We start from the raw sequence: 16,261 nt of genomic DNA, 5'->3' as shown, positions 1-16,261 counted from the left end.
ACTGGACTGGAGTTTAAAAAAAAAAACCCGGAGTGGAGTTAAAAAAAAAACCCGGACTGGAGTTAAAAAAAAACCCGGACTGGATTTAAAAAAAAAATGGACTGGAGTTGAAAAAAAATCCGGACTGGATTTGAAAAAAAAACTGGACTGGAGTTGGGGGAGTGCAGTTTATTTTTAAAATCCAGTCTGTTTTTTTCTCCCAACTCCAGTCCAGTTTTTTTTTTAAATCCAGTCCTGGTTTTTTTTCCCCCCAACTCCAGTCCGTTTTTTTTCAAATCCAGTCCGGGTTTTTTTCCCAAAAACCTTGACTGGATTTAAAAAAAAACTGGACTGGAGTTGAAAAAAAAATCCCGGACTGGATTTTAAAAAAAAATCCCGGACTGGATTTAAAAAAAAACTGGGCTGGAGTTGAAAAAAATCCCGGACTGGATTTAAAAAAAAACTGGACTGGAGTTGGGGGAAAAACCCCGGACTGGATTTTTAAAAAAACTGGACTGGAGTTGGGGGAGTGCAGTTTATTTTTAAAATCCAGTCTGTTTTTTTCTCCCAACTCCAGTCCAGTTTTTTTTTAAATCCAGTCCTGTTTTTTTTCCCCCCAACTCCAGTCCGTTTTTTTTCAAATCCAGTCCGGGTTTTTTTCCCAACTCCAGTCCAGTTTTTTCTGAAATCCAGTCCGGGTTTTTTTTGTTTTTTTTAAAAACCCGGACTGGATTTAAAAAAAATGGACTGGAGTTTAAAAAAAAAACCCGGACTGGAATTGAAAAAAAACTGGACTGGAGTTAAAAAAAAAACCCGGACTGGATTTGAAAAAAAAACTGGACTGGAGTTTAAAAAAACCCGGACTGGATTTGAAAAAAAAACTGGACTCAAAAAAAACCCAGACTGGATTTGAAAAAAAAACTGGACTTAAAAAAAACCCGAACTGGATTTAAAAAAAAAACTGGACTGGAGTTGGGGGAAAAAACAGACTGGGTTTAAAAAACTGGACTGGATTTGGGGGGAAAAAAAACCCGGACTGGATTTTAAAAAAAAACTGGACTGGAGTTGGGGAAAAAAACTGGACTGAAGTTGAAAAAAAAAAACGGACTGGATTTAAAAAAAAATGGACTGGAGTTGGGGGAAAAAAACAGACTGGATTTAAAAAAAAAACTGGACTCCCACCAAATCCAGTCCGGGTTTTTTCCCCAACTCCAGTAGTTTATTTTAAATCCAGTCCGGGTTTTTTTTAAATCCAGTCCGGGTTTTTTCACAACTCCAGTCCAGTTTTTTTTTTTAATCCAGTCCGGCTTTTTTTGCCCAACTCCTGTCCAGTTTTTTTTAAATCCAGTCCAGGTTTTTTTTAAATCCAATCCGTTTTTTTTCCCAAGTCCAGTCCAGTTTTTTTTAATCCGGTCCGGGATTTTTGAAAAAAAAACGGACTGGTTTTTCAAAAAAACTGGACTGGAGTTGGGGAAAAAAAAACCCGGACTGGATTTAAAAAAAACTGGACTGGAGTTGGGGAAAAAACCCGGACTAGATTTAAAAATACTGGACTGGAGTTGAAAAAAAATCCCGGACTGGATTTAAAAAAAAAACTGGACTGGAGTTGGGGGAAAAACCCTGCACTGGATTTTTTAAAAAACTGGACTGGAGTTGGGGGGTCAAGTTTGTTTTTTAAATCCAGTCTGTTTTTTTCCCAACTCCAGTCCAGTTTTTTTTTTAAATCCAGTTCGTTTTTCCCCCCCAACTCCAGTCCATTTTTTTTTTAAATCCAGTCCGGGTTTTTTTTTCCCAACTCCAGTCCAGTTTTTTTTTTAAATCCAGTCTGGTTTTTTTTTTAAAAAAAAACGGACTGGATTTAAAAAAAAACTGGACTGGAGTTGGAAAAAAAAAACCCGGACTGGATTTAAAAAAAAACTGGACTGGAGTTGGGGGAAAAACCCCGGACTGGATTTTTTTAAAAACTAGACTGGAGTTGAAAAAAAATCCGGACTGGATTTTTAAAAAAAACTGGACTAGAGTTGGGGGGGAAAAACCCGGACTGGATTTAAAAAAAAATGGACTGGAGTTGGGGGAAAAACCCCAGACTGGATTTTTAAAAAAACTGAACTGGAGTTGGGGGAGTCCAGTTTTTTTTTAAAATTCATTCTGTTTTTTTCCCACCTAAATCCAGTCCAGTTTTTTTTTAAATCCAGTCGAAATCCATCATCTCCATCCTCATCATAATCCCCCTGTGCCTGGCATCCCTACCACCCCACCACCTGTCATCAACATTCCCATCAACTCCACCTCTAGCATCCAACCACCCTACCCCCATCATCATCCTTCTCTTTATCCCCTCTGTACCCCACTGCCAACTTCCTACAACCCCACCCACTGTCATCATCATCCCCCTCTGCTGACATCCCACCACCCCACTCATTGTCATCAACATCCCCATCATCCCTCTCTACCCCACCTCTGACATCCTACCACCATGCCTCCTGTCATTATCATCCTCACCCCTCCTGTACTCCACCTCTGGTATCATCTGTATCTCCGGCTTTACTGTGTCTCTGGCTTTGTGGTGTCTCATAGCAGTGACACCTATGCCGAAATCAGGAGATAGGGTCTCCTTCAGCCCCTCCTACTTCACATTCCTCACCAGTCAGCTGACCTCTAGTCTCTGCCCCCCCAGCCATGCCGTGAACTGAATGGGTGACTGCAATGGGGCTGAGTGGGCTGCCACGGGCTCCAGGAACAGCCCAGCTGGGTGGTCGAGAAAAGGATGGGTGAGCAGTGTGGGCTTCAGGAACAGCCCAGGATTTGGTGACCCCTGGCAAATCATCATTCGACCCCCAGGTTAAGAACCACTACTTTAGAGGAATTACCTCTTACAGGTGTCTGAGAACATAAGACATTGTATTTCCCATGTCAGAAGCTCAGGTTGCTGAGATTTGACACCTTTAGTGTGTCAGGTAAGGGGTGTCAGTGTGTCAGGTAAGGGGTGTCAGTGTGTCAGGTAAGGGGTGTCAGGTAAGGGGGGGGGGTCAGTGTGTCAGGTAAGGGGGGGGTCAGTGTATGTGTCAGGTAAGGGGGGTCAGTGTATGTGTCAAGTAAGGGGGTGTCAGTGTGTCAGGTAAGGGGGGTCAGTGTGTCAGGTAAGGGGGGGTCAGTGTGTCAGGTAAGGGAGGTCAGTGTATGTGTCAGGTAAGGGGGGTCAGTGTGTCAGGTAAGGGGGGGTCAGTGTATGTGTCAGGTAAGGGGGGTCAGTGTGTCAGGTAAGGGGGGTCAGTGTGTCAGGTAAGGGGTGTCAGGTAAGGGGGGGGTCAGTGTGTCAGGTAAGGGGTGTCAGTGTGTCAGGTAAGGGGTGTCAGGTAAGGGGGGGTAAGTGTATGTGTCAGGTAAGGGGTGTCAGGTAAGGGGGGGGGGTCAGTGTGTCAGGTAAGGGGGGGGTCAGTGTATGTGTCAGGTAAGGGGGTGTCAGTGTGTCAGGTAAGGGGGGTCAGTGTGTCAGGTAAGGGGGGGTCAGTGTGTCAGGTAAGGGGGGTCAGTGTATGTGTCAGGTAAGGGGGGTCAGTGTGTCAGGTAAGGGGGGGGTCAGTGTGTCAGGTAAGGGGTGTCAGGTAAGGGGGGGGGGGTCAGTGTGTCAGGTAAGGGGTGTCAGTGTGTCAGGTAAGGGGTGTCAGGTAAGGGGGGTAAGTGTATGTGTCAGGTAAGGGGTGTCAGGTAAGGGGGTGTCAGTGTGTCAGGTAAGGGGGGTCAGTGTGTCAGGTAAGGGGGGGTCAGTGTGTCAGGTAAGGGGGTCAGTGTATGTGTCAGGTAAGGGGGGGTCAATGTGTCAGGTAAGGGGGGGTCAGTGTGTCAGGTAAGGGGGGGTCAGTGTGTCAGGTAAGGGGGGTCAGTGTATGTGTCAGCTAAGGGGGTGTCAGTGTGTCAGGTAAGGGGGGTCAGTGTGTCAGGAAAGGGGGGGGTCAGTGTGTCAGGTAAGGGGGGTCAGTGTATGTGTCAGGTAAGGGGGGGTCAGTGTGTCAGGTAAGGGGGGTCAGTGTATGTGTCAGATAAGGGGGGTGTCAGGTCACATGTGTTGCAAGGGCAGAGTAAAGTGATATCAGGGGTGCAGCGGGGAGGGGGCACAAAATTAGGATTCGCCTAGGGTGTCAAAGATCCTTGCACCAGCCCTGCTGCCCGTGTCCTCTGCAGATTGCACCTAAAGCTACGTGGTGTGTGTACTGTCTGTGTCTGTGCTATTTTTCTCAATGATTTTCATCCATATTGCAAGGACCAGACATTACATTAAAGCCACAAGCAGTTTTAAATTACTTTTTTCTTATAGTAATCTCATTTTGTGCAGGGACCGTTCTAAACATGTGCCACTTCACAGGCATACTATAGACACACAGCAGGTACAATATTTAAAGTAATTTTTTATTGTTATTTTTTTTTTTATTGAAGCATCATTAAAATCACTGCTCCAGAAAAAACGACCGTTTTTAAAACTTTTTTTCCATTGATACATGTTACCTGGGGCAAGACCCGGGTTCTCAAAGACGTTTTCCGACAATAACTTGCATAGTAGGCTTGAAAACGAGCACTTTTGAATTTGAACGTTCGAGTCCCATAGACGTCAATGGGGTTCTAAATGTTCGCGCGACCGGTCAGTCCATTTGAAGGTTCTGGTGTGAACCGAACGGGGGGGTGTTCGGCTCATCCCTATTTGGCTAGAAATCTATCCAATATTTGGTGTTGATGTACACTGTAGGTCTTGCTAAATGTATTAATTATGCCAACTTATCGATCTTTCACCTGGTGATGTAATATATGTGTGCTGACGTGGCTGTACTTTACCATACAATATTTATAATTTCTATGAAAGGCCCTGTAAGTGTTTATATGAAAATCTAAAATGGGATGAGGCACATTAAACCTTTATAGCATTATCGGTCCATTACCTCAGTGTAGAATCTGTCTCCTTCATTGCTGATAACAACCAGACTGACTTGATTTCCACTTTGCTGAATGAGGTTGACAATGTCTTCATGTTCCAGGTCCTGCACGCTCTGACCATTTACTGCTAACAGACGGTCTCCTTCTCGCATCCCAGAAACCTCTGCAGGCAGTCCTGGATCCAGCTCACGTAAGAATTGTCCTGGTTGGCAAAAAAAGGCAAAATGCAAGGATACATTTTTCTAATATACAGTGCCTTGAAAAAGTATTCATACCCATTGAAATTTCCCACATTTTGTCATGTTACAGCCAATGTAGAAAAAAAAAGCAGAGCACCGTGCCCCGAGCACACCCACTTGTGTGACAATAGCGAATGAATATTCGTTATTGTCTTCCTCATTCTCCTCCCGGCCAATGAGGTAGCCCCTATTACTGAAGACACTCACAGTGCTTGACCCGATACATGGGCAGCCTCAGTGATGATGGGTGGGGCGTGGGTGCAGTTACAAGCACCGATCTCCCTGTATAGTTTTTTTGACAGCTGCTTTTCCTCCTCCCCCTCTTGTGGCTGTCAGGGAGATTGGTGCTTGTAACTGCCCCCACCGCCGCACAAATCACCCCTGGCTGTCCCCCTCTGTGCTCCCCGGGTCCTGCTCCGGGTCCCGATATGTTTCGTCCTCGGGTCCCCCTCTGTGTCATCCTCTGGGTCCCCCTGCATCCTCCCTGGCTCTCCGTGTCCTGTTTCGGGTCCTGATCCATTTTGTCCTCCGGGTCCCCCTCTGTGTCATTCTCCGGGTCCCCTCTGTGCTCCCTGTGTCCTGCTCCGGATCCCGATCCGTTTGTTTTCGTCCTCGGGTCCTCCTCTGTGTCATCCTCCGGGTCCCCATGCATCCTCCCCAGCTCTCTGTGTACTCCTCCGGTCCCCTTCTGGTCCCCCCATATCCTGGATCTTTCAGGATGGAGAGCAGAGGAAGGAGCAGGTAAATCTGTCATTTACAGGGTCCTTCCATTTCATTTCTTTCGCTGACTCTCCTTTAACAGCTGAAACATAAACTGTGTTTACGATGTTTCAGTTTATGAATGAACAGAAGCCTCTGTCTCCTGTTCATTCACATTCAGTGCAGCTGAGGCTGCAGAGAATGGGACTGGGGAATCTGTGTCCTCAGTCCCTCTCCCTGTCTCAAAGGGGAGAGACAGGGAGACACTGACACTGTCCACCCCCCCAAAAAGAAAGCATTGTTAAATATGTATATACAGTATATATTTACCGTGTTTCCCCGAAAGTAAGCCCTACCCCGAAAGTAAGCCCTAGCGTGATTATCGGGGCGGGCTGCAATATAAGCCCTACCCCAAAAGTAAGCACTAGTCAAAGTTCATAAAAAAAATCTTCTCGCCTCGTCTGCATCCCGTCCCTCCTTACTGTAAGCAGCAGGCCGGCTCTTCTCGTTCCTCCTCTCCTTCCCCCTGACATCTTCAGCCCGTCCCTTCTTACTGCACTGAGTGAGCGATGACAGGTGACCTTGGCTCCTCTCACCTCCCGCCTGACGTCTCCAGCCCGTTTCTCCTCAGCGCGCGGAGCGCGCTGACGTCAGCGGGATCTCTTCCCTCTCACTCTCTCCTCCCGGGTGATGAAAGAAGAGCAGGTGAATACCAATACACCAGGGAGCTGTATACCCTACGATAAAAGGTATTTTCTATGGTACTGCACCTTATACAGTGCCAATATGTCTTTCTCAAAATACTATAATGAATCCTGACCTGACAGGTAAAATTTATACATTCTGTAAATAAATAAGCCCTACCCCGAAAGTAAGCCCAAGTGTGTTTTTTGTGGACAAAATAAATATAAGACCCGGTCTTACTTTCGGGGAAACACGGTATATTTATAAATTGTAAAAAATACTAAAAACAATGAATTGTAAAAAATGTAATTGTAAAAAAAAAAGAAAAAAAGACTACTGTCACATGTGCCACTACCACATGAAATTTAAAAAACGTATTGGTAATCGGTATCAGTGAGTACTTGAAAAAAGTATTGGTACTTGAACTCGGTCTTAAAAAAGTGGTATCAGTGCAACCCTACTTTACACCATTAATTTCTTCAATGGAAAAAAATACTAAGGGTACTTTGTCCCATCTTTCTAAGTGCCCTGTAACGCTGACTTTTATGTTGGACAGTCCCCCTTGAAGCATAGTGGCCTGACATGGTAGGCAAATGCTAAGAGCCAGGGCTTTTTTTCAGGGGGAACTTGGGGGAACTCAGTTCCACCACCTCTGGCTCAGACCCTTTGGTGTCTGCTCACCACAATCACTTGTAAACACAGAAGTCCGGTTTCTGTGTTTACAAGTGACAGTTCTGCACTCTGTATGTAACTCCCCTGTACTCTGCAGTCTGTATGTACTGCAATCCTGGTATTTAATGCCCCTTTAAGACCCTTCTACTGTTTGTGAAATCTGAACGGGGTCATGGTTGAGTTCCTGCACCTATTTTCTGAGAAAAAAAGCTCTGCTAAGAGCCATCGAAAAGCGTTGCTGCAAAAGCAGTCTGTCTCCCCCATCTCCCTGCTAGCTGTGGTAGGGCACCTTGAAAGACGGGACAAAGAACCTGAAGTATTTTGTTCCACTGGAGAACTGAATGGTGTAAAGACACTTAAAAATAGCTTAAAAATAAATGTTGTAATAATACCACATAGCACATTTTTTTGCGGGCAGTGTATTTAATACATACTTTATGTGACATTTTAGTTTACCTTGTCCACCTAGGCATTTTTCTTGTCTTAAAAGGAATCCATAACCCTCTGGACTACGCACCAAGTGAAGATTTTTTGTACGATAGGGCACATAAGATGTATCAGCAAATGCAATGCTTGGTATAACTCCCTGAGCTTCATATACCCCCAATGCAGATGGTTCCAAAACTAGCAGGACAACACGTGAACCACTATTTTGCAACTGCAAGAGAAAGGCAAAGAAAAACTTCAATACAAACAAATTGATGCAAGCATGTAAAGGAGGTTTTAAATGTTACATGTTAAAGAGTATGTAAACCCATTTCATATTCCTGATATGTGCCTGCTGTACCATGTACATGTATGAAAAAAGTCTCCTATTGCTCCCTTTGTGTGAAATCCCTGGTGTTCCTGCCAGTCCCTCTGCTTTCCTATTAAAAACTGACCACACTAATTAGGAGAGCACATCGTGTTCAGTTCTCTAGCTGTGCTGGGAACTCAGCCTGCTCTCCTCCAATGATCAAACTTGTCCTGAGCCCAGCCCCCCCCCCCCCCCAATTTTTTTTTTATATCGTCAGCTTTCATTCAATTAATTCCCCAAAATCTTGCCATTAAGGCCCTTGCTCAGACACTTCTGGTTTTGAGGTTAAACCAATAACCCTGTCTGTGCTCCTGTCACATGCCCCCCTGGTTGATGCTATAGCACTATCAGGATGACAACCCAGAACAATAAAGAACAACCAATGCTTAAGTAAGTGCATGTGCATAGGAACTGGCTGAAAGAGGCTGGAGTAGAACAGCAGCAATGAAATACAATACAGGGATGAAAAACTGTATTTTAGAAACAAGAATGACAGTTAAAAGCAGAGTTCCAGGCTTTTTTTGTTTATTAAAAGTCAGCAGCTACAAAAAGTTTACCTGCTGACTTTTAATACAGGGATGAAAAACTGACTTTTAATAAACAGAAACTTACCTGTTCCATGGTCTAGTGATGTGGCCACATGAAGCCCCGCTCCTCTCCCCTCTCCTCTCCTCAGCTTCTCCATTGGAACTGTGGGCACCTGGCTGTGACAGCTTGCGGCTTCACGGCCGGGCGTGCACTGCGCATGCGCGAGTCGCGCTGTGCTCTTCCAGTGGACAGGCAATTTTCTGGGACCTGTCACGTGTCCCATAAGATTGCAGAAAGGTAGGGGCCACCTGGGGGAGAGGAGGAGTCGCCTAGGCGGCCCATAGGCGGAAGGAGGACGTGGGACAGAAAGTCCCTCTCTAAAATAGTCACCACTCCCCCCCCAAAATAATTACATTCCAAATGTGGCATGCAGGGGGGGGGGGTTCTTAAAGCGGAAGTTCCACTTTAAGGTGTAACTCCACTTTAATATATAGGGAATTTGCACTTGGCACAGGGGAATTTGCCTTCCTTAGTGAATCATCCACTCACGTGCAAGCAAAAAAAAACTTTTTTTTTAATGTTTTATTGGTTTTTTTTTTAACTTGTACGTGATTTGGTATTCTTTGAGAAGTGAATTTTCACAACAAGTAAAGGGAAATTTTCTTGTAAAGTGCAAACTATCTTTCAAAGTTAACAGTCTATTTGCTTTTAGTAAATCATCCCTCTAATGTGATAAAAAAATGATCACAATTAAAAGAGCATAAATGCACAATTAAAACAATCACAAACAGCGCTAAAAGTGATAATTCTGGTGTAAATGCTCAAGGCACCACTATTACACTATAAAACAATAATGTGTGAAGGAAATCAGTCAGTAGAGGTAAAGTCCCATATAAAGATGTGGTTCACTTTAAGAAAGGACAGACAGCGTAGCACCTTCCACCCGAACTCCTTAAAAGACACCGCGTGGGACAAAACGAGCCCCCTCTGGGGTACACACTTACCAAAAAGTAAGTTAAAACTGGCGATGTATATAAAGCTCCAGACTGGTATATATCCTTCAAACAGGGTAATCAAATGAATCTGTATGGAGGCTCCCAATTAATCCAAAAAAAGACAAAAACAGTGCCATAGCATAATTCCGTTTTTAATGGGTTAAAAATATAGATAGCCCACAGATAAGATAAACCCTTCAAACATTACACGTACAATATAAAAGATAAACAAGCGCATAGTCACCAACTCCTGTAAGCAAGGTAGAGCGTCGTGCTGGTCCTATTACAGTCTCAGAGAGCCTAGCAAACGTTGGTTCCAGCCGAGGCCCTGGTGGAGCGCAAGCGTCACTTCCTGAGCGTCGTGAGTAGCCACGCCCTGACGCGTTTCGTCATAGGACTTCGACAGGACTTCGACAGGACTTAAACGGCTGCTCCCATCATCGTAGTATACAGATTCTCTGTCATCTACGTTCTTTCAGTTATTAGCTCATTACAATCAGCTTATATCTGGTTTTGGCGCTGGGAGGTGTTCTGTAGGCCTTCAGTACACTTTTTTTGTCATCCCTCTAATGTACTAGCAAACCAAATGGTATGGCTTAGATTTACGATAATTAACCTTTTTTAAGCAATCTTTCCCGTTTCACAGCTATTAGGATACATTGCACCTGTGCCTTTTTTTATTATGAATAATATCATTTAGCTGGTAATCTAAGCAGGGTAGCATTCAGTTTCCGCATGGGTCACTGTCTACATTCAATTTATGTTCCTTGGTGTAACTACCAAAAACCTGCTTAAAATTCCTGTACTGACTCCGTCTCCTGAAATTCCTCCTCTAAGTTCAGAAGGCAAGCTCTGGGAAATGTGTGACACAGCAGCGCATATTCATAGGGCATAGTGAATACATGTCACTGAATTCAAAGAAGTAAACGTGTGGAGATCTTCACATAAGTTTAAAAACTTCAAGATTGTTCAGATTTAGGCTCCATTCCCACTGCCGTGACATCGGGATATAACATGTGAGATCCCAATTTCGCATCACATGTGAAATCCCATGTTAGTCAATGAGAACTGTCATAATTAGCACTACTAAGGTTCTTCCAACTTTAGAAAAGGTTCCTGTACTACTTCAATGCAACTTCTATATGACTTCTATTCTATACTACGGTATTGTCAAAATAGTACTCAAGATTCCAGGTCACCTGGCAAAGTTGCACCGTGAGTCACGGCAGTGTGAACCGAGCCTTAAGGAGTAGGCTGGAAATAACTGAAATACAATGTGGCAATGCGTATATATGTAGCACTGCCCCCATAGGGATAGCTGTGTGTAGACTTCCCTGTGCTTTCCCCTTCTTATCTTCCAACCAGTTACTAGGGGTTTTTACTAGTGCTGTGCGTTAAACGCGATATTAACGGCGTTAACGCAAACCCATGTTAACGCCGTCAATTTTTTTATCGCGCGATTAACGCTCGGGGTGGACGTGCAGAGTGTGCAGCGGCGCGGCTTACCTTCTCGCTGGATTCACAGGCAAGTTACTCACCTTGTCCCTGGATCCAGCGATGCCACCCCGCTGTGTGATCGAGCGGGTCCTCCTCGCTCGATTCAGTGTCTGTGTGCCGCCGATCTCCGTTCCCTGCGACGTTACGACGCACGGGAGCGGAGAACGGCGCCAAATTCAAAAAAGTAAACAAACACAATACACACAGTATACTGTAATCTTATAGATTACAGTACTGTATGTAAAAAATACACACCCCCCTTGTCCCTAGTGGTCTGCCCAGTGTCCTACATGTACTTTTATATAATAAAAACTATTCTTTCTGCCTGAAAACTGTAGATTGTCCAAAAGTGTCCCTTTATGTCAAAAATGGTTTTAGATCAGCTAGAAAACAGCGATCAAAATTTATGACAAATTAATCGTGAGTTAACTATGACATTAATGCGATTAATCGCGATTAAAAATTTTAATCGTTTGACAGCACTAGTTTTTACACAACCGCCCGTACTCTCATCCACTTGTTATCCAATAATCAATCCGGAAGTTTTTTTTGTATTTATTGTTTGAACGTGGATGGGAGAAGGGAGTAGTGGGATACTCCAACTGGAACTAATTACAGATGAGGACAGCTCTCACTCAGCCTCACCAGGTTAAATGTGGTAGAAGAATCTCTGCTATACAATACAACACTTGTACTTCAGGAATAAGTCCTTTGCTTGCTCTGGCAGCAGACTTGGTGAAACTAATTAAAGAGAGGGATGAGAATATCCTCACATGTAGTATGCATGTGTATATTGAGGTATGGAAGGGTGCCACGTCCTGATGTATATAGTAGAGGAGATAACTAAGGGCTAGTTGTTGGACTTTTTAGGCACAATTGGTTGGTCAGAATATAGTCACACAGAGAATAATTTTCTCTTAAAAATTTCTGGATTTATTAAGACATAAAAAGAAAAATTATAATGCATAATAAAAGAAGATTGTCATTCGCAGCAAAACTATCTAATGGGCTAACTTGGCAAGCCTCTCCAAGTACTATTACTATTACAATTTACTATTCCTGTTATTGTACTTGGAGAGGCTTGCCAAGTTAGCCCATTAGATAGTTTTGCTGCGAATGACAATCTTCTTTTATTATGCATTATAATTTTTCTTTTTATGTCTTAATAAATCCAGAATTTTTTTAGAGAAAATTATTCTCTGTGTGACTATATTCTGACCAACCAATTGTGCCTAAAAAGTCCAACAACGACTTGGTGAAACTGTTTAACACACACTAGCATCCCCTTTAACCTCTTGACCACCGCCCCATGTCTAAAAGACATCCTGTTTTTAAAGATGAATATCTCGGTAACGGCAGCAGCTGCTGCCACAACCGAGATATCCATCTCTTCAGTGGGCGGTGGTGTACGCGATAACGGCGGTCTCCGCGGCGGATTCACCGCGAGATCGCCGTTATCGGTGGCGGGAGAGGGCCCCCCCTCCCGCCGCTCTCCCGCGCCCTCCGCCACTTACCGGAGCCGTCGGTAGCGGCGGAGGAGATTGGGACCGTTCGGCAGCTGTGCGGGGTTGCGAGTGAAGGAAAAATCTCCTTCACCCGTCCCCATAGCTCTGCTGGGCGGAAGTGACGTCAAAACGTCAGTCCCGCCCAGCGTCTTAAAGAAACATTTTTTTTTTGTCATTTGAAAAAATGAGAGTTTCAATTTTTTTTTTTTGCATTTAAGCCTAAATATGAGATCTGAGGTCTTTTTGACCCCAGATCTCATATTTAAGAGGACCTGTCATGCTTTTTTCTATTACAAGGGATGTTTACATTCCTTGTAATAGGAATAAAAGTGATCAAATTTTTTTTTTTTTATTTCAGTGTAAAAAATTATAAAAATAAATAAAAATAAATAAGAAAACAAACAATTTTTTTTTTAAAGCGCCCCATCCCGACGAGCTCGCGCACAAAAGCAAACGCATACGCAAGTAGCGCCCGCATATGAAAACGGTGTTCAAACAACACAAGTGAGGTATCGCCGCGATCGTTAGAGCGAGAGCAATAATTCTAGCCCTAGACCTCCTCAGCAACTCAAAAAATGCAACCTGTAGAATTTTTTAAACGTCGCCTATCGAGATTTTTAAGGGTAAAAGTTTGACGCCATGCCACGAGCGGGCGCAATTTTTAAGCGTGACATGTTGAGTATCATTTTACTCGGCGTAACATTATCTTTCACAATATATAAAAAAATTGGGCAAAATTTATTGTTGTCTTATTTCTTTATTTTTCTAGCAAAAAAAACTGTTTTAGTCTCGTAAACACAGAATCTGAAAAATTTGCCCGGTGGTAAAGAGGTTAACTGACACCGTCCACTGACTATATTAGCTGAAGGGGTGGCCCTTGCAGGACAGGCCCCATGACACAGATCTGTACTCACTGTAGGCTGAAACATTCCCTTCTGGTGTATCTCCCTTCCAGTCTGCTCTGCAGCTTTACTCGGATTTAGGCCCTCAGGTCAACCACCTGAGGCTGAAATGGCAGCTTGTGCAGAGAAGGTGCAGCTACCCTCTCCCTCCTGGACCCCGCCCCCCAGTCGAAGACCCCGAGCATGTGTGTCCTTTGCATATTTACAGTCCCCAGCATGTACTGAGGCACTTTCCTCTGCCAATCGCCAGGGCTGTAACTATGCCTGTACTCTCATTTGTCAGGTTTCCTCCCACTGTCCAATAGGTCCCGTCCTATTGGACCAGTGTGAAACATTCAATCAATGGATCCCTGCTTCGTGGTAGGCAGAGAGCATCTTAATTTACCTGGCAGCCTTCCTGGTAAGCAGAAAGACCCAAAACATATACTCTCTTCTAGCACCTACTGAGAAGGGTGCTACATCTAATTTTACATTTTAATCATAGACACACTTTAAGAACTATTCCATAATTAGTATACAGTTTTGTGCAAAGATTTGTATAAATTAAAAAAGGACATTATCACACCTTTTTAGACAGTTGACTCATTGTAAAGCTTGTGACATTTTCACCACTGACTTCAAGAAGACGGGCACCAGAGGGAACCCCAGCCTTTTGTGCCGCACCGCCATCTTCCACATTGAGAAGAAATGTACCACGGACACCTGGGTAACAACATTGTATATACAAATATATAATGGTCACTGAACAGTAATATAACATTTATAGATGGAAAACAATGACTATTTTACAGTGCAAGCAATAGCAATGTTACTTTTTTAACTTGTCACAATCATTGAAATTGTTGATGCTGAAAATAGAAAGTAAGTTAGTAAGCATTTCAAAGTCCTTTTTATTTTGGATTATGTTATTTTAAAATGTAATATGATGAATGTACCTACAAGATCAAGTAAAGTTTGTTACATGGAATGGTAGACATTGAAATATGTAGGCATATGTAGCCTTTTTCAACCAGGGTGCCCAGGCACCCTGGAGTGCCTTGAGGTTTCTTCAGGGGTACCTTGGTACAATGCCTAAAAAAAAAAAAATGCCCAAAAATGTATACAAGCCAGCTGGTGGATCAAGTCTGCCTTTTAGTTACACAAAGCCATAGGTGCACCATTTTAACCTTCCAGGTAGCGGTGTCCTTAAAACCAGTGATGTCATCAGTGTTGATAAGAAGGCTATTCATTCGCCTGCACAGCATCCTTGTTTGACCTACCTTTGCTCCCCTCCAGCAACACTGGGGTCACATTAGCTGTGAGTGATGGAGAGAAACAGAGGGAGAGGAAAAACACTGGAATAGTCAGTTCCAGTGTGGAAAAGTGTATTTGCTTTGGAAGAATAAATCACCTCTAATGTTGGGTGTTCTACATGTATCGATGCTGCTGCAATGTGTATAACTATTATGCTGCGTACACACAACCGTTTTTCGCGATGTGAAAAATATATATATTTTTTAATGTCAATAAAAACGATCGTGTATGGGCTCCAGAGCATTTCTTTGCGACTTTAAAAATGGGCATTAAAAATTTAGAACATGCTCTAAATTTTCGCGTTGTTTTTAATGTTGTCGTTTTTAACGTTGTAAAAAATGGTCGTGTGTGGGCTTTAACGATGTGAAAATAACGCGCATGCTCAGAAGCAAGTTATGAGACGGGAGCGCTCATTCTGGTAAAACTAGCGTTCGTAATGGAGATAGCACATTCATCACGCTGTAACAGACTGAAAAGCACGAAGACTGAAAAGCGCGAATCAGCAAAAGCAGCCCCAAGGGTGGGGCTGACCGAATGGAACTTCCCCTTTATAGTGCCGTCGTAAGTGTTGTACATCGCCGCACTTTGCTAGAGCATTTTTTTTTTACGATCGAGTGTAGGCAAGGCAGGCTTAACAATAATCGGGTTGAAAAAAACTTCGTTTTTTCTAGACCATTAAAAATGGTCGTGTGTACGCGGCAATATAATCGTTTTTACATTTTAGAAAAAGGTGCCATAAGACTGCCCATAATTTTAAACGTGCGTTGACTTTGAGAAACACTGATGTAGGCAGCATGACATAATCAATGACTCAGATCAAGTAAGTAGATCTGAAATTCTGATTTCCCTCTCAATTCACTGGTGGCATGGTTGCTCTGGAGTTTTGAGTTGGTATTTAGTGAAGCCAAAAACAATGAGGCAAATAGCATTTTTAGATGGAGGGCAGCATTGTCAGGTTGCATGTTTTTCTCAGTACAGAATAATAATTTAAACCCTCCTCAAACCTATCCATTACAGCCAAGAAAGATGCCATATTGGCCTCTTTTTGATCTGCAGCTGCCATGGTGCTGCATATGTGATCATTTGTGACACCAGCCATTGGTGGCATGACAGTTTGGTTGAGAGAGTAAAGCCACTGTGAAAGTTATCATTCATGGAATACCTTGAATGTAACTGTTTTAAGGGAAAAAAAAGGCCTTTAAAAATTATAAAGCAGCGAGGTCATTGCCAGAATTCCAGCACTACAAAGAATGCAATAAGAAGTGTAATGCCCTGTACACACGAGTGAAATTTCCATCGGAAAAAAAGTTGGATGGTTTTTCCGACGGAATTCCGCTCAAGCCTGCCTTGCATACACACAGTCACACAAAAGTTAGGTGAACTTTTGACTGCCAAGAACGCGGTGACGTAAAAGACTACGACGAGCCGAGAAAATTAAGTTCTATGCTTCTGAGCATGTGTCGATTTGTTTCCGAGCATGCATCGGAATTTTGCGCGTCAGAATTTGTACACGCGATAGGAAATTCCGATCGGGTTTTTTCCTGAC

The 16,261-nt window shown here is 43.5% G+C and overlaps 1 protein-coding gene across 1 annotated transcript in view; it reads right to left on the bottom strand.

Annotated features, from left to right (window-relative positions):
- The window catches only part of PDZD3 (PDZ domain containing 3), a 71,402-nt gene that overhangs the window by 29,359 nt on the left and 25,782 nt on the right, over window positions 1–16,261 (bottom strand). The window contains exons 6-8 of the mRNA XM_040325509.1: window positions 13,988–14,124; window positions 7,656–7,857; window positions 4,911–5,107 (exon numbers count right to left, since the gene is read on the bottom strand). Coding sequence (XP_040181443.1) covers window positions 4,911–5,107; window positions 7,656–7,857; window positions 13,988–14,124 — 536 coding nt within the window. The remainder of the gene's footprint in view (window positions 1–4,910; window positions 5,108–7,655; window positions 7,858–13,987; window positions 14,125–16,261) is intronic.

Source organism: Rana temporaria, chromosome 10, assembly GCF_905171775.1.
Source record: "Rana temporaria chromosome 10, aRanTem1.1, whole genome shotgun sequence".
In the NCBI taxonomy this organism is placed as follows: domain Eukaryota; kingdom Metazoa; phylum Chordata; class Amphibia; order Anura; family Ranidae; genus Rana; species Rana temporaria.
This window is presented reverse-complemented; position numbering and strand designations above follow the sequence as displayed.